The sequence below is a fragment of the Capricornis sumatraensis genome, chromosome 23, assembly GCF_032405125.1.
Source record: "Capricornis sumatraensis isolate serow.1 chromosome 23, serow.2, whole genome shotgun sequence".
Taxonomy (NCBI): Eukaryota; Metazoa; Chordata; class Mammalia; order Artiodactyla; family Bovidae; genus Capricornis; species Capricornis sumatraensis.
The window spans coordinates 46,391,275-46,414,020 of record NC_091091.1 but is presented as its reverse complement, the minus strand read 5'-3'; the positions used below and the strand labels follow the sequence as shown (position 1 = coordinate 46,414,020).

Below are 22,746 nucleotides of genomic sequence, written 5' to 3'. Positions count from 1 at the left end.
ATTTTGCAATCAGCCGCAGAGATGTCATTATGCAGTAATCATATGATTAGTAATTTTATCATTTACATATTTAATGGAGTGCGAAGATGTAGCAGAGACAAAAAGGAAAACATTTTACTCTTCCTTTCTCCAAGTTCACACCTGGCTATTCATTTGCCATTCCTGTCTAATGGGTTCCTGTTCTACAAATGTCCTTTTAATGATCTTATACGTCAGTTTTATGACCTCTAAGAAACATACATCACAATCAGGCAAAACGTAAATTCACACACACCCCAACCAAACAACTGTTGCTTCACTCCCCACTGAATTTGTATCACATCCTGCAAAGTCTTCCAGAAAAATGGATTCAGGGCTGGGGGGCTATGCAGCCTTTGCTAGATGGGCTGGCTCACAGAGGAAGAAGCAGGAAGCTTTCCAAATCCACATGGCATTCTAGGAGATTGACTGTGGTTCCAGTGCTGATTGAAGACTCCCTAAAGGCTCAAAGCCATGTTGTAGACAGCTCTAGATCAGAAGTCCCCCCCTTCTCCCTAAATTCCTGTCACCCTGGATCAAAGGCATCCACTGTCCAACCCCAGTGTCGCCCTGTGAAAAGCAGCAAGGTCAAATGCAATCACTGCACGACTTCATTTAAACATCAAGACCAGACTCACCCTTTTCCTTCAACTATGGCTTCTTTAAGATGGATGTACGAAGCAGGAAATATACCCTTTGGGAGGAAAAGAGACAGAAGGTTGTAGCATTGATATGAATACTGACTGTCAATCAAACAGCTGTCCCCCCAAAAACGGTGGAGGTGGGGATGACTGGATCACTGTTAAATCCGTAAGCCTTTACGCTAAGTCACAGCACGGCACAGAAAACAAAGTGTGAAAACGGCAGCTGAATTTGCTTGCGTTTCAAAGAGGCTGCAGAAGTCTTAGAAGAAAACAGATGCACACTCTGCTTGCAAAGGAAAAATCCCACGGGACCTCCCAGTGTCTTCTCCATAGGTCACACCTCATTTTGACTATGGACACAGGCAGATCAAAAGTCAACTGATGCCTAAAAACAATTTCTGATGATGGCCTCTGACAGCTCTTCCTTTCGAAATACTAAAATTGTCATCAGAAAGTGAGTTTACACGGTTGATTATCACATATGCGCTGACTACTTACCTGACCCACAGAGACTCTCATCAATCTCCAAACAGAGGAGCCATCCAATAAAATACAGAAATAAGGTACATTTCACCCAACCTGCCTGGCTCCAGCGGGGGGCACATCAGTTTTCATGCAGATGGTGCTCAGCACCCCCCAAAGGAACAGCACGCAAGGCCCAACAGACAATTCTGACGGGACGGCTCCTCAGGAGGACTGTCAGTCCCGGGCACTGTACGTGAAGGGCCAGGAGCTTCCCCAAGAGTTCTGGACCTGCGTCCTGAGCAAGCACACGTCCCCTCCTGGAAGAAGTAGAGGTGAGCACCTGGAGGGCAAGAGCAGGGCACTGGGCACGGGGGTCTTGGTGGCGTGGAGGTCTCAGGCAGCACAAGGCAGACAGGGAGCAGCTTCCTGAGATGCCATGCACGCAGCAGAAAGTCAATCAGCAGGAACAGTCACCTGCTGTGAAAACAGGAGCTTCTGACTGGGTTTCCCAGGCTTCTGATGCCAAAGAATCAACACAGGCGATCCAGAAACCACGCAGCTCATCCTGCTTGGAGAGGAAGTGGGCACCACTGGTCCCTGCTCCTCCTGTCTACCAGGAAAGTGGCCACACTTCATGTAAGAAAGAACTATCACGGAGAGGGAAGGAGTCAGACAGAAAGACGGAGGCTGGGCAACACAGAGGACCAGGCGGACCTGCTGCACGGACACCTCCAGCCACCAGGACAGGTCCCGGAGCACATTTAATGCCAGCAGGTGAGCACTGGTTGGGGGGTGGGGTGTGTAAAGCAACGAGTCTCGGCCATGCCCACGTCCACAGGTAGAGACATCCCTCAGTTTCAGAGAAGCTGCTCTTGACAACCGTGGGGTCACAGAAGGGACAGTGGGAAAATGAGGCTGGAGACACCTGGACGCTTGAAATGAGCAGCTTCTTCAGCTGGGGTGATCAGGACTGGCCAGATCTAGAGCTCATTGGTGAATACCGGTAGGAGGATGCTTCTAGAACACAGGATTGGGTGCCTGGGAGTCGAGTCCCTTCTCTGCCGCTGCCTGAACTGGGTGGGCCAACCCAAAATCACAGCGTCTCTAAGGTGTCAGTTTCAACTGCTAAAGAGGTTTTAGATGGAACAATAAACACACCCCTACCCAGCTCTGCAAGCTACAAAGTCAGGTCTCTCCCGTGCAGGGCAGGAAGGACAACGGCTCACGGAGGCACTGGGGAACCAGGAGACACCCCCAGCTGGGGAACGTGGTGAAAGTGAAAGTGAAGTCGCTCAGTCGTGACCGACTCTTTGCAGCCCCATGGACTGTAGCCTACCAGGCTCCTCCGTCCATGAAATTTTCCAGACAAGAATACTGGAGTGGGTTGCCATTTCCTTCTCCAGGGGATCTTCCCGACCCAGGGACTGAACTGGGGTCTCTGGCATTGTAGGCAAATGCTTTTACCACCTGAGCCACCAGGGAAGAGGTACCTGACACCAAATACCAAGCAAGCATCAAAAAGTGAACCACTTCCCTGGGACAAACCTAACGTGCGAAGTTGCAGCTTTGTCGTGGGTGGACGGGGGAGTCCATGAGCCTAAGGTCGTTAATAAAGTTCTCAATTGTGGCTTTCTCAGATGAAACTGAGGTTTTCATCTGCAGGAAAACGTTCTTCTTATTTTTTCTCAATTAAAGTATAGTTGATTTACAATGCTGTGCTTATTTCTGCTACACAGCAAAGTGACTCAGTAATATATTGTTCTTCATAGTCTTTTCCATTTTGGTTTATCACAGGATATTGAATACAGTTCCCCGTGCTATACAGTAGGACCTTGTAGCTTATCCACCCTATATGGACTAGTTTGCATCTACTAATCCCAAATTATGGAAGAGACAATCAGAGTGAAAACAGAACTTTCTCTGGAGAGAGCTATTCCTCCAGCCACCAGGTTGGCATATCCCTCATTCAGACCTCAAGACTCCAGGTCACTGGGTATGAGAGAGTCACAGTCCAGTCTGAGCTCAGCAGCATCACGATGGAGGTCCTGGCTCCAATCTGCACAGCTGGCTCAGCAGGTTACCCTATTAGCATCTCTCACATCAGGACAGACTGCCAGAGAGCTCAGCCTGGACACCTCTGAAGTGACTGCTACCACAGGATGGACACCTCTCGCCTGTCCGGGGAAAAAACAGAGCAAGAAGGCCCTGCACTTGGACAGCTGGCCTTCAACAGCCTTAGTCACGGGCTCAGGACCACAGGAGGAGCCCAGCCCAATAAGGAGATAATGAGAGGCCAAGTTAAGAAACAAAAGCAAAAGGAACCATCTGTCAAGCATAATTAGATTTTATAAGGTAACGTGGACAGCCTAACCACAGCTTAGAGTGAAACGGAACAGCCATCATTAGGTTCTGTGAAACTAAGAATGGAAAAGCCGCAACAGAACCACGTATGGCATGGCAATGATCGCAGCGTAATTGCACGTCTTCACCCCAGAAACTCAAACAACCACGCATGCAAACTGTCCAGGAGGCAGAACCGCTTTCTTCGGCCAGCTGACGTCAGTAGTATAAAAATAATTACAAGCAAGAAGGGAAGAAGCCGGCATGAGCGCTGCATTATCATTAAGGATAACGCAAGACTGAAAATCGTGAGCAGTAGTCAGTCTACCCAGATCATTCTCTTACACAACCTGCACTTCAACAGGATGCAGAGTTCTACCAGGAAAAGAAGGTCCCAGCTCTCAGGACAACAGGTCAACATCACCCCACACAGCCCAGCCATTCACTCACAGACATGAAATGACAATTTCTACATATATGTGCTGTTCAGAAAACCATTCGAGGGAGAGAGGGATGAATTAGGAGTCTGAGATTAACATATATACACTACTTTATAAAACAGATAGCCAACAGCAATACTTGTTCCAACCAAGCACAGTATGGAACTCTATATTCTGTAATAACCTGTAATGGAAAAGAATCTATAAAAGAAGAGAAATACATATATGTGTATAACTGAATCACATTGCTGTATACCTGAAATGAACACAACATTGTAAATCAACTATACTTCAATTAAAAAATAAAGTTTTTAAAAAAAATTTTAAAAAGAAAACATTTCAGGGTAGCCCACATTTCACAAATTTTCTTAATTCAGAGAAAGAGATATCTAAGGACAACTCTTAGGCTCCATGAGACAGAACTGATTTCTTCTCCTAAGGTGATTTATGAAGGGATATGCACTGTGGTTAATAATAGGGACTTACCTTCTTAGACTTTTTTCTTAAGGTGTAACCTCTGTACCACCCTAAACAAACACAAAGGTAAGATAGTTAGTACAGGGACATTACAGGGTCCTAACCAGCACCTTCCCACTGCCTAGAACTCTCTATCTGCAGAAGCACAGGAGTCAGCCTGTCATAGAATTCAGTCATCCTAAGGTCTGCAGAGATGCTTTGGGGGTTTGTAGAGATCATCTCAGAACCAAGCGTGAAGCCTTGTCAGGGGGCTTCACACAAAGACCTCCAGCTCCTTCGTCTCCAGCAGCCGCGTGGTCCTGAGGGTGGCAACCAGCTCCAGGAGAAGAAGCCGCCCTTTGACCACGGAGCCCGGGGCAGGATCCGGGGTGCACATTTTCCTGTCTGTCCCTCGGCCGGATGGAGCGGGGTCACTGCCAAGCGCACATACCAACACCCTCAGATCATCAACAGCAGCAGCACAACAGAAATCCTATTGAGAGCCGACTTCCTCCCCCTTCGAGATGGAGCGGGGCCTGGGGGGGGTGGTGCCCTGGAGCAGTCACATCGCACAAAGTGCTTCTGTGGCGAAGACTCGGCCCCCAACAGGAAGCACCAGGCCCAGGAACACAGGCCCACCGACCCCCTCGAGGGCTGGCCTAGATTCCAGTTCCCATTCTCTCCACGTGGGAGGGCAAGCAAACAGAGCAGAAGACAGAAGGAAATGCCCAGTGGAAGGGACATTCAATGCCGGGCAGGATCTGACCACACCCTCGGCCCCTCCGCTCAGGCTGAGGGCAGAAATCGTCCCTGCCAATGCTCAGGGGTCCACAGCTGGTCACTCACCTCCCAACGACTCTGCTACACACTGAATGTCTCCCGAAACACTTTGAGGGTGCTTCAGGCCACCTCACTCCAGGAAAGGCAATCAAAAGCCTAGACAAGTTCCACTATGCTCCCCAGGACCAGAAGGACATCAGCCCCCAAGAGAATGACAAAAAGACTGGGAAGGCACCAGGTGGGTCAGCTCCCAGAGACTAACTAAATACTAGGGTTTTAAAGAAGGCCGAGCACTAAAGAATTGATGCTTTTGAACTGTGGTGCTGGAGAAGACTCTTGAGAGTCCCTTGGACTGCAAGGAGATCAAACCAGTCCATCCTAAAGAAAATCAGTCCTGAATATTCATTGAGAGGACTGATGCTGAAGCTGAAACTCCAATACTTTGGCTACCTGATGTGAGGAACTGACTCTGAAAAGACCCTGATGCTGGGAAAGACTGAAGGCAGGAGAAGAAGGATGAGATGGTGGGATGGCATGACCAACTCAATGCCCATGGGTTTGAGCAAACTCCAGGAGATGGTGGAGAACATCACATGCCAGAAGAGCCTGGCGCGCTACAGTGCGTAGGGCTGCAAAGAGTCAGGCACAACTTAGCGACTTAACAAAGTCACCAGTAATAAAGTAACAAACAGTCAAACGCTGGAAATCAGGCATGCGTGAGTGAAGATGCCCAGAAACTGCAAACGGACCTGTATTCCACCAACGACCGGACACCTCTTACAGAGCAATGATTTAACAACCGGAGGAGGAGTGGAAGCAGGAAGTGATGGAGTTAAAATCCTCCAGGGATTATGAACAGATGCTTTCTGAGCATTCAGAAACAAAGCTGCAAATCGCCAGGAGCCTTGCGAAGGATTTGCTAAGACCGAGATTCGACCAGTGAACCCACTTCATTCTTGACAAGGCAACTACACGGTGATAAGGGAGCACAGAAGACACAATGGCAAGGTCTCACGGTGTATTTGGAGGATTATCTCCTGATAGCCCTCACCGTTTCCTGGGTGGTTTCCATCTGCCCAGCCCATAATCAGTGGCCACCTGGGTCAGTGTTCACAGACAGAAATGGAAAAGACAGAGGGTCGATGCAGCAAGCTGTTCAGAAGGCCATATTTAATGTAGAGGACTGCCCACTTTCCTGTGATTTTATCCCTCTCATATTTTCAGTATTACCATGCCCTTTCTTTCCTGAAATTGACATGGGATGAATGTCCCAGAACATCTAAGGAAATACTTCCAAGGGACGAGAGAAAGACAGAGCCCAAGACAAAAATAAGCAAAGTTTATAAACACTGTAGAGGAGAAACCCAAAAGACTTACATATGTATGAAGAGGTGCTCAAACTTACAATCAGATTGAAACACATATTAAGTTGACAGTTTAAAACACAATTCGCTAGAGTGAGGAAAATTCTAACGCTGCAGGATTCAGGCAGCCCCCGGCACAGAGGGTGGGCGTGGAGACAGCATAAGCAGCGTGGGCAGGACCCTTCTTCCCCAAAAGTATCTATCCTCACACCCCGGAGCTGCCACGTATCCAAAGACACTCGCACACCTACCGCGCTCCGTGGGGCGGATGCAGGAGGCAGGATGGGTGCCCATCACTGGGAGGGTGGCTAGTGAAACGTGAGGGTCACTCAGAGCAGTGAGCGCCAGAGACTGCACCTGTACAAACAGGGCTGCGTCTCGGAACACAGCGCTGAGTGAAAACATGAACACAGAATGAGCAATCGCGTGTGTTAGCTGCTCAGCCGCGTCCGACTTTTTGTCTCCCCATGAACTGCAGCCCTCCAGGCTCCTCTGTCCACGGCATTCTCCAGGCAAGAATACGGGAGTGGGTTGCTAGGCTCTTTTCCAGGGGATCTTCCTAATCCAGGGACTGAACCCAGGTCTCATGCACTGCAGGCAGGTTCTTTACCATCTGAGCCAAACGAGCACTACAACCACATTAATATACACAGAAATATACGCACGCCAGCCAGTACAGGCGCCACAAAAATTCACTTCAAACACAGCAGAAGGGTTTCCCGGGAGGGATTAAAAAAAGATGAGGAGCCTTTTTCTTTTCCTTTATGATAATAGATGGTGGTTTCTCTTTTAACACCTTTTCCAAGCAAAAGGAAAACTTAGGGTTTCCCTTCTCAAGAATTTTTGTATGCGTTATTCCTTCCAGCAACTGAGCCCCCAGACTATGTGCCAGAGGTCTCACCAGAGAGAGCAAATGTTGAAACAGATTAGACCCAATTATTTCTAACCTCCAAGTGCAGATTCCCCTAAGACAAGCAAGGCTCAAACCACAAGCAAGGGCAGAGACTGGGGATCAAGGACAGAGGACAACCCCTCAAAAGGCTTCATGGAGGGCAGCAGGGGGACATGAGAGGATGATGACCTGGCTGCTGCTCTGGCGGGGACAGGCCAGGCAGAATGAAGCCAGGAGCAGGGAGGTGCATGGCTCGTTGAATTAACAAGCTGACTCCCTTCTTCCAAGCAGGCCTGGCTCCAAATAAGAGACACCCAGCTCCCCAAGAGACACCCACCCAATGGCAAGAAGAGGTCAGACGTGGTCCTCAAAGTCAGGGAGGGCCCCATCCAGCCCAGGAAGATGGAAGCCACGTCTGTGCACACAGCAGAGCGTTTCCAGCAGGAGGACCAGCGCACGCACACTCAAGCACAGGGCGGGTACCTGTGGACACAGGACCAGGCAGAGCCGAGGAGGGGGCGGGGGTCAGAGAGGAGCCCAGGGAGGAGCACTCAGAGTCTCCAGGAATGGCTCCAGGTTCTAGTCAGGAGAAGGGGGGTGGCGGGTGGGCAGAGCAGCCTCTGCAGAGATCCACTCACACAGCATCTGAGAAGCCCCCAGCAGCAAGGCTAGGACACACCCAAGGAAAAGGCTGGAGCTCAGGTGAGAGAGGGGCTTCCCAGGTGGCGCAGTGGTAAAGACTCCATCTTTCAATGCAAGAGACACAGGAGATGCCGGTTCGATCCCTGGGCAGAGAAGATCCCCTGGAGGAGGAAATGGCAACCCACTCCAGCATTCTCACCTGGGAAATCCCATGGACAGAAGAGCCTGGTGGGCTACAGTCCATGGGGTCGCAAAGAGTCGGACATGACTCAGCGACTACACAGCAACAACCAGGGGTTGGGAATCCGCCTGCCAATCCCAGGGACACAGGTTCAATTCCTGGTCCCAGAAGACCCTGCATGCCACAGGGCAGCTAAGCCCAGGCACCACAACTACTGAGCCCACATGCTCTGGAATCTGGGAGTCACAAGAGAAGCCACCGCAATGAAGTGCAGCCGCCAGTCGCTGGAACAGAGACAAGTCCACGCAGCAATGAAGACCCAGCACAGCCAAAAGTGAATGAAAACAGAAGCATTTTAAGTAGTTTAGGAACTGCCCTTAAAAAAAAAAAAGGACGTAATGCTATACATTGTCCTTATTAAAAAGGAGAAAGAGAGTCAAGCAGCGGGAGACCGCCACGTGATCCTGAAGACAGAAACCGGAGCGCAGCACCTGCAGGCAAGGAATGCCAATGAGGACAGCAAACGAGCAGACGGCTGGAGAGACCCGTGGGGCAGCCTCGCGTTCTCAACCCTGCCGACACCTTGACCTTGAACGCTTAGCCCCCAGAACTGTGTGAGAACACATTCCTGTTGTTTAAACGCCCCACCATGCAACCTCTTGTTGCCTCCACCCCAGGACATCCAGAGGCGGTCTTCACAAGACCTTCCGTTGACATATGCTCGTGGAAGGAAAAGGGATGAAGGTGTGTTGTGGAAGAAAACAGATGATGATCGCTTTGAAAAATCCGAATCAAGTTCGAGCGCTGTGTTTTCATCACGAGAGCACTTTCCTAATCTGGGTGCAACACTGCCGTCTCCCTCAGCACAGCATACACCCCTTGGAGATCCTTCTGGAAACAGCAGATGGCAGGACCCACACCAGCTTGGGCACTGGAGAGTCACTTTATCAACACCAGTGACCTGGGTTCACTTCTCCTGTCTGACTGACCCTGGACATACCCAAAAGGACCCCTCAAAGTCCCGTCCACCTCCACGGTGACCTGGAAAGTTCTCTTCTTTGCTCTGGTGCTCCAAGCCTCCATGAGTCTGAGATGGACAAATTAACCCTAACTTGCCGGTAAATGTGTCCTCTGAACCTGAATATGAGGAGTGATCATCTAGAAATCATATTCTCTGGAGCAATCCCAGCAGTATCCTACCCTGAACAGGATCACAAAGAAAAGGGAAATGGAATGTGACCAACAGAAATAAATTTTCTTAGGGGGAGAAAGTGGAAGGGGCTGAGAAGAAGAGAATGCCACAGGCTAACACAATCCACAAAATTTAAACAGAATGAGAGCAAAGAGCAGGAAAACAATTATTCCACTGTAATCCAATGACAATCAAGTCACCAAGTTTCCCAAAAGCAATGCGTTCCCCTCCTGCATTTCTCTGATCAGAGTCTAACTAAAACCAAAAAGGCTGTTGTCAAAGGGGAATTGGTTTTCCATTACAGGGTCTTTACAAACACTGGGATATTGTAACCAGCGCTTGGAAGATGGATGAGCCCAGAAACCAAATGCTCACTGAAGACTCCTTTATCATGATGTTGGCCAAAACGTCAATGCCTGCCACCATTTTCGTTTAAGTTAAACGTACAAAAAGGATCACCGACTTGCCGAAGGATTCTCTTGTTTAAAGAGTGCATTCTTCCTACGAAGCGAAGAACCAGAAGTCACGGCCCCCACTACTCGGGGCTGCACAGGAAATTGCTATCTGTTCAGGAATGACGTCACTGTCCACTGTTTATTAACCAGGATTTCAAATGCAGCTGACCCGGGGCAGAAATAAAAAAAAAAAAAGATGTAAGAGCATTCTTCCCTTGAGATCAGAAAAGTGTCTGAGATGAGAGGTTTGATCCTTAACCTCTAGCTAATTTCTCCATTTCCTTCCAGCCACTGGCCATATAAACTGGGGGCAGATAAGGCGATCCAACTGTCAGCTGTAAAAACTGAAAATAAGCAGAGGGTACCCACGGGCAGCTACTGGTTCACACAGTTAAGGAGCACTTCTATTTCTGCATCACATCCGCTTCCAAGCATACGCCACGGAAGCTGATTTCCACCCTCAGTGGGACATATTTTAGGGTAAACGGTGCAAATGGAATGGAATTCTAAGCCAGATGAGGAAGTAAGGGACATGGACATGGGTGTTTTAATGGGTTTTTGCTTCTCCAGGAACACGAGAGCAAGCTGCAGCTTGCCTGATGCAGAAGCTGAACGAGGCATCACTCCTGTGCAAAGAGGATTCCAAAGACTGAGTGTGAAGTTCAAACTGTGATTACTACGGATGTCTGCAATTTTCTCTCCCCGCTCCTCCAGCCCACCTCCTCCCAGGAGGGGTCTGGCTAAATCCGATCTGAAAGCAATTTTGCTGTTGGAATTACCAATTTTAATCAGTTCTCTTTATTCCTTTGTTACATGGGAGTCACCCTTCCAACAGGAAATAGAGCCAGCCACCAGTGCTACAACACAATCACACAAAACACCCAGTGTGAGGGCTCTAAACTTCCAGCCCACCATCGCTTCTTTTCTGTGCCGCGATAAACCACAGCATAAAACAAAAGGGGTCCCGTTTCAATGATTTGCGAAACACTAATATGAAAACCAACTGCCTGAAAAACCAAGGACACTGGAAAACCACTGTCACGGACAAGGGTATTTATCGGATAATTACAACAACTGCTTCACTGGACCACGTCGCACGTGGCAGTAACAATCTCTGTTCACCCCTCAGAAAACGGGGTCACAGATTTTTTTAAAAAGGATTTAAGACATGATAATTTTGGTTCCTCTCAGGCAGTTGTTAACAAGTCTAAGTGAGAACATAAAAAGTCTTACCATTCACATCAAACACCTCAAAACACTAAGCCAGACACTAAACTACCTTAAATGTATTTTTTTTAAAAAAAGAACTTTTTTCAAGCAGTCAGTTATTAACAGTCAAGAATGTATATACATTCATTTGCAAAGAAAGGAAACAATGGAAAATAATGAAAATGACTATTTCAACGGAAAACTTTACAGGTTAAAAATATAGGACTTTAACTTTAAGTTCATCTTAATTTTTTTTTAATGACTTCAATAACAGATAACCTCACCACTGCCCGCTCCTGACACAGCATCCAGTGTGCAAGAAAACCAGAAGTTAAGTGCTTTCCTAACAAGGTAATGATTGGCCCATTAGGTACTAAAAGTGTCCTAATCACACAAAACTGTAAAAGGAAACACACCAAAACAAATACGCACCTTCGTATGTTTCCAGGATGTGCACGGCGTCTCCTATTTGTAAAGAAAGTTCATCCGCTCCCCGCGCATCATAGTTATAAAAAGCTGTTCAGAGAGAAAAGAGCAAAGAAGCTATTAGTAAAGGTGAGATTATACTGGCTTGTTTTTGCCTGTTTTTAAAACTAAAATACTCTGCCTTTGCCTGGATCATCCTCTCTGATATCCACAAAAGGAGCCTTTTCTTTCAAGGGTCCTCAGTTTAAGTAGAAGAAATTCATAACCACTTATAACACCAGACAACCGCAAGTGGTTTATTGTGGTAAAAGTGATGTGAAATTTGCCTTTTTAATCATTTTTAAGTGTACACTTCAGTGACGCTACATTCATAATGTTGAGCTCCATTACCACTATCAATTTCCAGAACTTTTTCATCACTCCAAACAGAAGCCCTCTAACCATGAAGCAATAGTTCTTCACCCCTCCCCCGTCAGCCCCTGATAAGCTGTAGCCTGCTTTCTGTCTCTATGAATCTGGTTACTCCAGCCACCCTTCCAGTGGAATCATACAGTATTATCCCTTTGTGTCTGGCATCTTCCGTGCTGTGCCGTGCTTAGTCGCTCAGTCATGTCCAGCTCCTCGCGACCCCATGGACCACAGCCCGCCAGGCTCCTCTGTCCACAGGGATTCAGGCAGGAATACTGGAGCGGGTTGCCATGCTCTTCCCAGATCTTCCCAACCCAGGGATCGAACCCAGGTCTCCCGCATTGCAGGCAGATTCTTTACCACATGAGCCACCAGGCAAGCCCAAGAATACGGGAGTGGGTAGCCTTTCCCTTCTCCAGGGGATCTTCCTGACCCAGGAGTCAAACCGGGGTCTCCTGCATTGCAGGCGGATTCTTTACCAGCTGAGCTACCAGGGAAGCCTGTGGCTTCTTCGACTTAGCACAATGTTTTCAAGGTGCACGCACATTATTCCATGGATGAAAACCTCATTTCTTTTCACAGAGGAATAACATTTATAATAGCAAGAAAACTGAAGCTATTGTCAACAATGTTTCAGTTATCACTTCATATACTGTCATATATTTCCATTAAGAGACTTTTCTACTAGATGACTTTTTCCTGTCTATGAGTCAATGACACATGGACTGAGAATTCCTTGAAAATCAAATTGATTTTAAAAGTATCATATAGCAAAGTTGCTATTAAGTAAAAAAAAAAATTATAATCAAAGAGGCAAAAATATGTCTTATGTTAAGAAGAAATCCTTCAAACTGACAATACACAACACATGTCTGAAATCCCAAACATTTATCTGACATAAAGCAGTTCTGTTCCTCCTAGCTGAGCATGCAAAAGTCATTCCATTAAATTCAGGCCATGCTTTTGCTCAAGAATGGAGATAAAGGGAAATATCACAGTGAAAAAAGGATGTTTACGACTCCCAAATATTCAATTAGCCCACTCTCAATTTAAAAAATTACAGTGATGTTATTCCTTCCCAATGGACTCTACCTTAAAAGATTTTTCAGACTTGAGGTAAATAAAACTCACCAAAACATTTCCTCGAGCAGGATCAAACTCTCACCCATCCATCCTGAACACCCTGCTGCATAGACTGCCCTTTACAGGACTGTTCAGGTCCATCGCTGGAATTCTCCCTGATCACACGACGTGCAAACTTCTCATGCAAGCATGGGGGGGCCCTCCTGCTGACCGACCACCTGACCTTCCTTCCAACCATACACTCCTGGTCCCTATCCCTATTTCTCCCTGAAAGAAAGAATCTGCCCGGCCCTGTGTGTCCCTCCTTATTCTTCCCCCACGAACGGGGTCTTCCCAGCAATGCCCCCTCTTCCAGAGGGCCAACTCCAAGTATGTGTTGGCTCTTTCAACCCCTTTCTGCAAAAACACCCGGCACCACAACACACTTCCTGTCGCAGCTCCATAATCAAGCTATTGAATGTGTTTGTGGTCTCTGGAAGCAGAGAGACTAGGCAGGGTACCACCTCTAGCCCTGCAGATCTGAGTGGCCTCCAGCAAATGATCCATCTCTCCCTCCTCAGCTTCCCCAGCTGTAAAATAAAGAGACGGATTTCTACCTCATTGGAAGGCATGAGTACTTTGTGTCTTAAAGAAAATAATGCTGCCAACGGCTCTGTTGATTTGATGCAATGGGTTGCCCCCACTAAACAATCATGCTTAGTCGCTCAGTCGTGTCTGACTCTTTGCAACCTCACAGACTGTAGCCCATGAGGCTCCCCTGTCCATGAGATTCTCCAAGCAAAAATACTACAGTGCAGTACGATTTCCTTTTCCAGGGAATCTTCCCAACCCAGGGATCAAACCTGTATCCCCTGCATAGCAGGCAGATTCTTCACCATCTGAGCCACTAGGGAAGCTGTAAACACTCAGCAAATTGTAAAACCTCTTATTGTGTTTGGGGGTATTTTGTTTTCACTGCTATGAAGACTTCTCTTACTATCAGAATCCTTTTTTAAAAAGCCAAAATGAGCAGATTATCACACGAACACAAAACATCAGTAATCATACATATGTAGAAAATTCTGTCTTCCCAGGTATTTTCCCATATTTCCACCCAAATTCATAAAATTTAAATGGCCTCAACTGACATGAATGGTTATTGGAAGTTATTAAGTTTATTTAGCATTTTATGGTGAATCTTTTAACAAGAAATAACTGCATTAGAGAAGGGAAGCTCAGAACATATGCCGGCCTCTCCCAGCCCCGAAAAACCACTTCCAAAGCCTTTAGAAATCATAAATGCATTTATCACCATTCTTAACAGCATCCCTGCCAGCACGCCTATTCTATTACCGATGAAAAAAAAATAAATAAACACATCAAAAACAATACAAATAAAAGAAAATGAACACGTCCACTGTAAATACATTCAGGTCCCTGTGCATTTGTAAGGCCCACACACAATAACCTTTACGTAGTGGCCTCTCCATCTCTGAAGCAGGCAGAAAGGCAGTTGTGAAAAGCTCATACAAGAATAGAAACAATTCTGAGACTCCCCTGGTGGTCTTGTGGCTAAGATTCTGAGTTCCCAATGCAGGGGTCCCGGGTTCAATCCCTGGTCAGGGAACTAAAGCCCACATGCCACAACTAAGACCTGGTGCACGCAAATAAATATATACTAAAAAATTAAATAAAATATTTATAAATAATATTTATAAAATACTCAGTATTCTTGCCTGGAAAATCCCATGGACAGAGGAGCCCGGTGGGCTACAGTCCATAGGGTCACAAAGAGTCGGACACGACTGAGCATGCACGCACAGTGGGGATTTAAAGAAATAAACTCAACTGATCAACAACCATAAAAACAAAGGGCAGAGCCATGCCACATTTAACTGTGACAGTGTGAGTCACTCAGTCATGTCCAGCTCTTTGTGAGCCCATGAACTGCAGCCCACCAGGCTCCTCTGTCCATGGGATCTTCCAGGCAAGAATACTGGAGAGGGTTGCCATTTCCTCCTCCAGGGGATCTTCCTGACTATGAAATGAGCCTTAAAGACCCACGATTTCACAGATGAAGGGGAAGGGGGTCTCAAAGGGCTTATGCCATGTGGCCTCAAATGACACAGCAGAGCCTGGACCACAACACTGGCCGCCCCGCCCACAGCTTCAAGAATACCACGTTAAAGGCATTGATACGGTGTTGAACAAGGAAGCAGGAGGGTGGGGGAAATGTGGTAGACAGAACGATGGCCCCAGAGATGTTCACGTCTGAATCCAGAGCCCTGTAAGGCAAAGGGGCCCGTGGCCAGTGAGATGCGCTTAGAGATCTAGAGACGGGGGGCCCAGGGTAATCACAAGGCTCCCTGAGAGGGAGACCAGCGCATCACACCGAGACATGATCACGGAAGCACAGGTCCAAGAGGAGTGAGGCAAGGAGTGCTGGCGCCTCTAGACACGGGAGAAGCTGAGGAAAGGCCCCTCCCTGGAGCTGCTGGCAGGAACACAGGCTTGCCTGCCGAAACCCTGATCCTAGGACTTTTGACTGTCCAGAACTATAGGGTTACACATCTGTGATGTGTTAGACCCCTAAGGATGTAATTTGTTACAGCAGCAATAGGGAACCTATACAAGGAGATATGCGGAAAATGATTTAAAGGAGGTCTTTTGTGCTTGATTCATTCACTGCTGAGCAGGGGCCCCAAGAGCAAGCATCTGAAGCTGACAAGTCTGAGGGCTGAGGGTCCCCAATTCCTGGGTGATAGAAAAATGAGAACAATGCAGTGAATTTTTTCTTAAATAAACCCAAAGGTCTTCAGTGTAAAAGACTATGCCCTACTCTGATCACTTGACCTTTCAAATCTGCCCCTCTCTTGGGACGTGGCGGGTAGGAGCCGAGACGAGAAAGACCAGACCCAGAGGCATCTTCTCCTTTACGAAGGATACTGGTGAAGGATGGCCTCTGGGTTTTCACCTGTCTTTACGCAACACAAGCACAGGGACGGTGGCCTTTCTGCCGTCTGTCTTCTTTATCTCTCTTGTCTGTTAAGATGCGGGAACCCCCACAAGAGAGCAGGGTCATCGCGCCTCCATTCACAGCTTCGGAGAGAGCGGCCATCACCTCCCTCTGGCTGGTAGGTGGGCGCTTAATCGATTCCTCCTCCTCAAAGCCATTTAGCTTCTTTAATAGCCTGACTTGAGACAGGTGTTGCTGGGTATAAATGGACCTTCACGTGAATTTCTCAATCCTGGACCACAGAGTCCAGCATAGCAGCTTAACTTGTTATTTGTGTGAAAAGTAAAATGGGAAAAGGAGGTGGAGATGAACCCAAGTCGAAGCTCCTTTCTCAGGAGGACACAGGTTTGTTTTCTTCTGGGGAAGGGGAGGGATTTTGTTTTTGCTTTTTTCTCTCAAAGAACCAGCAGCAGCCCAGAGTGAGGAAGCACATGGATCTTTTTTTCCAAAATAAAAACTGAGCACCCTGGTCCACGCTCCACACAGCTTAAATGCATCAGAGATGTTGAAAAGCCAAAGCCATCTCCTCTGCTCAGTCTCCTGATCAACTTGAAAAAAGGCTGCCTGGGAACAGAAGGAAAGAGCTATGGTTCATTAAGCAGAGAGGAGGGCTTCTAATCACATCGAGACTTTTAATGACACTGATGGTGACGACACGGCAGATGAAGATGGTGATGACGGTGATGGTGGTGATGACGAAGTCGATGGTGATGGTAGTGAGGGCGATGATGATGGTAATGACAGTGAGTACATTCTCTGGGCTAGCCAGTGGGCTCGGAGAAGGCAATGGCACCCCACTACAGCACTCTTGCCTGGAAAATCCTATGAACGAAGGAGCCTGGTAGGCTGTAGTACACGGGGTCGCTAAGAGTTGGATACGACTGAGCGACTTCTCTTTCACTTTTCACTTTCATGCTTTGGAGAAGGAAATGGCACCCCACTCCAGTGTTCTTGCCTGGAGAATCACAGGGACGGCGGAGCCTGGTAGGCTGCCATCTATGGGGTCGCACAGAGTCGGACACGACTGAAGTGACTTAGCAGTAGCAGCAGTAGCAGCCAGTGGGCTAACAGCTTCCCTGAGCCACCTGGGAAGCCCAAGAGCATCACATGTTCAGCTAATTCAATTCTCCCAACAGTCCTAGGAGATGGAGCTAGAATTTTCCCCATTTCCCTCATCAGGGTTTATAGCAGCTCAGAATCGGCCCATACATGAGCAGCCAGAGGCCCACCTGGATGAGGGGCCAGAATGCCAAAGCTGCAGGGTCTCTTCCTCAACCCCAGCCCTCTCTGAGCCTTGCCCCCCTGATAGCTCCCTGAAAATTCCAACATCCAGCCTGGATCCATGACAGACAAACATGTCCAGGCATTCCTCAAGCCCACCAGAGTCTAAAACATCAGGCTAGTGGATTTCACATTCCTTATATAGAATAACCCAAGCTGGGGTAATTTCAGAAATGCAAGACTGGTTTAACATCCAAAAACCAATCAATTAATTTACCATGTTAACAGCAGTAAACAGTAAACAATCATATGATCAACTCATCTGGTACAGAAAAAGAATTCAGTGAAATGTAAATCCTATTCAGGGAAAAACAACAACAAAAGAATTACTTGACTATTCTGACATTTGTTATTGTGGTTCAGCCATTTAGCCGTGTCCAACTCTAGGAGATCCCATGGACTGCAGCACGTGAGGCTTCCATCCTTCCTTATCTCCCAAAGTTTGCTCAAAATCATGTGCATTGACTCGGTGACGCCATCCAACCATCTCATCCTCTGTTATCCCCTTCTCTTCCTGCCTTCAATCTTTCCCAGCATCAGGGTCTTTTCCAGTGAGTCGGCTCTTCGCATCAGGTAGCTCTAGGTATTGGAGCTTCAGCTTCAGCATCAGTCCTTCCAGTGAATATTCAGGGTTGATTCCCTTTAGGATTGACTGGTTTGATCTTGCTGTCCAAGGAACTCTCAAGAGTCTTCTCCAATACCACAACTAAAAAGCATCAATTCTTCAGCGTTCAGTTTTCTTTATGGTCCAACTCTCACATCCATATGTGACTCCTGGAAAAACCACAGCTTTGACTAGGTAGACTTTGACAGCATAGTTATGCCTCTGCTTTTTAATATGCTGTCTAGGTTTGTCATAGCTTTCCTTCCAAGGAGTAAGCATCTTTTAATTTCATGGCTGCAGTCACCATCCACAGTGATTTTGGAGAAATCACCCAAGAAAATAAATAAAATTTGCCACTGTTTCCACTTTTCCATCTATTTGTGATGAAGTGATGGGACGCCATGATCTTAGTTAGGTGGAAAAAATAAAAAAAAACACTACAGTCCATCCATCCATTTAACAGATGAGAACACAGAGCCCTCCAGAGGAGTCACAAGCTGCTCAAGGAGGCACAGCGATGGACAGCAGCCCTGAGACCCTGGGGTGTCCCTTCCAGACTGTCCCCACCACCCCATTCTTCCTGACCCAAGCCTACAACATCTCTCACTGAGATGAAAAATAACATTTCAGCGGGCTTCCTATATAAAATCTTTTCTTCTCTCCATCACCAAAGTTACCTTCCTTAAATCTTACTCCAAAACACTACACGATTTATCTTGGCTTTCTGAATCATGGCTAATCCTCCAGCACAGCATCCAAAGCCCAGTGGGACATGACTTCAGTCCATCTTTCCAATCCTCTTCTCGCCCACTCACCCTCCTCCAGCTCCACCCCAGGCCTGCTCCTCCCACTGGGAATGTCACATCCCGCTCCGCCTCTGAAGACCCCCCGCTTGTCTACAAGGGCCCTTGCTGGATTCTGACTTTTCCCCCAAACCAAAAAAAAAGGAAAGTACCTGCACACCTGAATTAACTGCTTGCTTCCCAACCGTTCTATAAACTCTGTGACAGCCCACACGTTGGGAGGCTTACTTATCTATCTATCTGTCTTCTCCGCCAGACCGAACTCTTTGGGGTAAGTAAACATTTGCTCATCATTCGATTTCCCACAGTAGCTAACACCATGCCTTGCAGGCACTCAATAAAAATTCACTGAATTTAACCAGACCACAAAGTATTTTTTCTTGTGAGGTTTGCAACAAGAGAGAAAGCAAACATTGTATCATGTGTTCCTCTTCAAAATGATCTTGACCTCTACAGACAGATCCAGAAGCCCGAGACGGATTCAATCAATAAGAAAGAGAGGCACAATATTAGCTTTCTGGGTTCTGCTTTGGGTCTCTTCCATCTAATGAGATAATCAGCCATCAGTGCTCGGGTTCAAAGCTGCCTTAATGCACCAAAGACATGGGCTTGACCACACATCACTTTTCAAAATCTGCTCAGCTCCGAGCTTCTCTCTCTCTTCCACACACTGTCCCCTTGAAACATGACTTCAGCATTTCAAGGAGCAATTTAAAAGTTAATTAATTCTTTCAGAAAGTCAATTTGGGGAAATTAATTGCTCTGTTTGTGATCTCATTCCCTTTGTCCTGCCATCAGTGGTTAAAAAAAAAAATTTTTTTTTTTCCAATAGCACGCATCTTTTCGGTTCTTAGGGCTAGGGAAAATGCAGACCGTGTCCTTAAGGGTACAGGGCACAGGTCCTGGCTGTGGCACCTGCAGGGCTTCCTTCTAAAAGGCTGGCTGCCTGCTGTCGTTTGGTTTCACAAGTCATCACATGGTCATCCAGTCCACTCCAACTAGAGACGTGCGGTGTTTCCCAGACTCTGTCCAGCTCCTGCCGTGGTCCAGCAGTGGGCTAGGGCTGATGCTGCAGAGATGGGCAGAACACGATGCTGCCCCAGGAAGTCTATGCAGCCTGGTCTCTAAGGAACATGCTGGACCCATTGCAGAAAAAATCAAATCATTTATGTATATCCACTGAACGTGACTCTGGGCAGAAAGCAGCTCCCCACCCCCACCCTGTATCAGAGCTGGGATCTGGGTTGCCTAAATGTTGTCACAAAAGAGACTGGCGCCCACTCAGTTGCCACTTTCTATGACCCAGAGCCCAGTCCTTCCATCTCTCTGATTTGGGGGCAGACGATTCATGCAGGGTTAGAGCCTCCCAGAGCCCTGATTCACCATGACTCACAGCAGTGCCTTCACCATCGACTTTCCTTGTGCCCAGCACCTAACAGTACTTGGCACCTAGAGAAACTCTAAAGTGGAAGGAAGGAAAAGGAATCCGGACAGAAGAAAGCAAAGGAGGGAGGAAGAATATTAGAGCCTGTTCCGAAGGACGCTGCTACAAGTGTGGTCTCTTTAAAGATACAAAGTAAAATAAAATACTTAGGAACAAACTTAACAAAGAAGGCAAAACACCTGCACACTGAAAACTACAGAACAGTGCTGAAAGAAACTAAAAGACATAAATACCCGGAGAGTCATCTCACGCTCACGGACTGGAAGACTTCATATTGTTAAGACAGCAGCTCAACCCAGAGATCTACAGATTCAGTGCAATTCTTATCAAAATTGCAATAACTTTTTTGCAGAAATAGAAAAATCCACCCCACAGCAGCCCAAACAGTCAAAACAATATTTACAAAGCATAAAGGTGGAAGCTTCACACTTCCTGATTTCAACACTTACTACAAAGCTCCGGTTATCAAAACAGTGTGGTTTACACAGAAATACAGGCTGATGCAATAGAACAGAGAGCCCAGAAATAAACTCTCACATATGTGGGTAAATTGTTTTGATGGGGATGGCTAAGCCGTTCAAGGGAGAAGACTATGTTTCCAACAAAGGTGTTGGGGAAACCGGGTACCTGTAGGCAAAAAGATGAGGAATCAATCATAAAAAAGTAACTAAAAGTGGATAGAAAACCTAAACATGAAAGCTAGAACTACAAAGCTCCTGGAAGAAAACACAGGAGCAAAACTTCACGGCACTGGAGCAGGCAAGTATTTCTTGGATGTGACCCCAAAAGCACTGGCAACAACAGCGAAAGAGAAATAGATGGAGGCTTCATCAAAACCAAAACCTCTTGTGCACCCCCAGGACACCACCGAAAGCGTGAAAAGGCAACCCACAGAATGGGAGGAAAACACTTACAAATCCTGCATCTGACAAGGAATTGATAAGCAAAATATATAAGGAATTCCTATAATTCAATCATAAAAAGCAAACAATACTATCTAAAAGTGGTCAACGCACTCGAATAAACATTTCTCCAAAGATACACAAAGGGCCAAGGAGCACAGGGAAAGATGCTCAACATCGCCAATCAAATCAAAAACTACAATGAGATATCACTTCGCATTCACCAGGATGGCTATTTTTTTTTTAAATAGAAAATAAAAAGTGTTGGCAAAGACATGGAAAAATTATAATATTGCTCATGGGAATGTAAAACGGTATAGCCACTGTGTCAAACAGTTAAATGCTTCTTTAAAACGTTGAACTTAGAAGTACCATGTGATCTAACAATTACACTTCTGGGTATAAATCAAAAAAAAAAACAACAACTGAAAGCAGGGATTTGAACAGCTATGTATGCAGCCATTATTCACAGTAGCTAAAATGTGGAAGCAACCGAAGTCTCCACTAACAGAAGAATGGATAAGCAAAATGTGGCCTCTACATCCAATGGAATATCACGCAGCCCTAAAAAGGAGAGACGTGCTGACGCGTGATACCTTGAAGACATTGTGCTATGGGAAGTAAGCCAGACACAAAAAACCAGGTATGCGATCATTCTTCTCCTGTGATGTCCTTAGAATTGTTAAAACTCAGAGAGACAGAAAGTAGAATGGTGGTTGCCAAGAGCTGAGGTGGAGGGGAAAGGAAGTGAGTGTTTAACGGATGGAAGAGTTTCAGCTGGGGAAGATGAAAGCGTTCTGGAGATGGACAGGCTGATGCCCGCACAACCGCGTGACTGGGCTTAATGCCACGTACTGTACAACTAAAGATGGTAAACTTATGTCTATTTTATAATAATAAAAAAAAGATGAGGCGAAGAGAAACAAAGACTGACCAAGTGAACGAGGACCCAGCATCTCTCATTTCTGTGAGCTAGGAAGCAAACTCCCCATGGGCGTAGCAGCTTCCCTGACCTGGTTCAAAAACACGAGGTTCAAACCAGAAAGAAAAATAAAGGAAAATGAGGGGTGATGAGCTCAAGGTCCAAAAATACCTCCAACTGCATTTGTGAGTATGGGTCTGATAGAACCCATGTTTCTAAAACAGATATCACTTTCAAAATCATGAACTTACTTCTTTGGGGTTAGTATCTTTCTTTTATAGGAATAGATCCTGTTTCCCTGCCAATAAAGTTCCCTGCAGCACAGACTCAAGGAACTCATCTAAATAATTAAAGTGGTGGGCAAGGACCTAGTGAGATAAAGGCAATTGTCTTTGGTGATTCATTATTTCTTTCTGCCTTTTGGATGGAAACAGGTGTGCAGGATGGTCAAGATAAGATTGTGAAAAGAAATACATAAAAGAGTCGTCTATCACATTCTCACTGAAGTGACAGACACAATTCTAAGACATTTTAATATCTTTCTTTAGAATAAAGTATCCTTGTATGCCTTATCCACAACTAGGCAGCCACTATCTCATTTCCATCTCATTCAGAGGGTTGCAGTGCCCCAAACATGCAGGTTGTCTTAGGAAATAGGCTGGGCTGTGCATGGGTCTGGCTTTATTGCTTTTCTGTGACAGGAAAAATGAGTCCACTTTTCGACACTTTTGTCTTTCATAAAGTCAGTGCCAGGAGAGAAAACCACTGACTTCATTATGGACGGTCTTTGCAAATCCACC

General features: G+C 46.6%; 1 protein-coding gene across 2 annotated transcripts in view; it reads right to left on the bottom strand.

The window, feature by feature from the left end:
• The window catches only part of DOCK1 (dedicator of cytokinesis 1), a 564,920-nt gene that overhangs the window by 497,407 nt on the left and 44,767 nt on the right, over nt 1-22,746 (bottom strand). For both annotated transcript variants that reach the window (XM_068961248.1, XM_068961249.1), the window contains exons 2-4: nt 11,511-11,594; nt 4,394-4,434; nt 657-712 (exon numbers count right to left, since the gene is read on the bottom strand). In XM_068961248.1, coding sequence (XP_068817349.1) covers nt 657-712; nt 4,394-4,434; nt 11,511-11,594 — 181 coding nt within the window. The remainder of the gene's footprint in view (nt 1-656; nt 713-4,393; nt 4,435-11,510; nt 11,595-22,746) is intronic.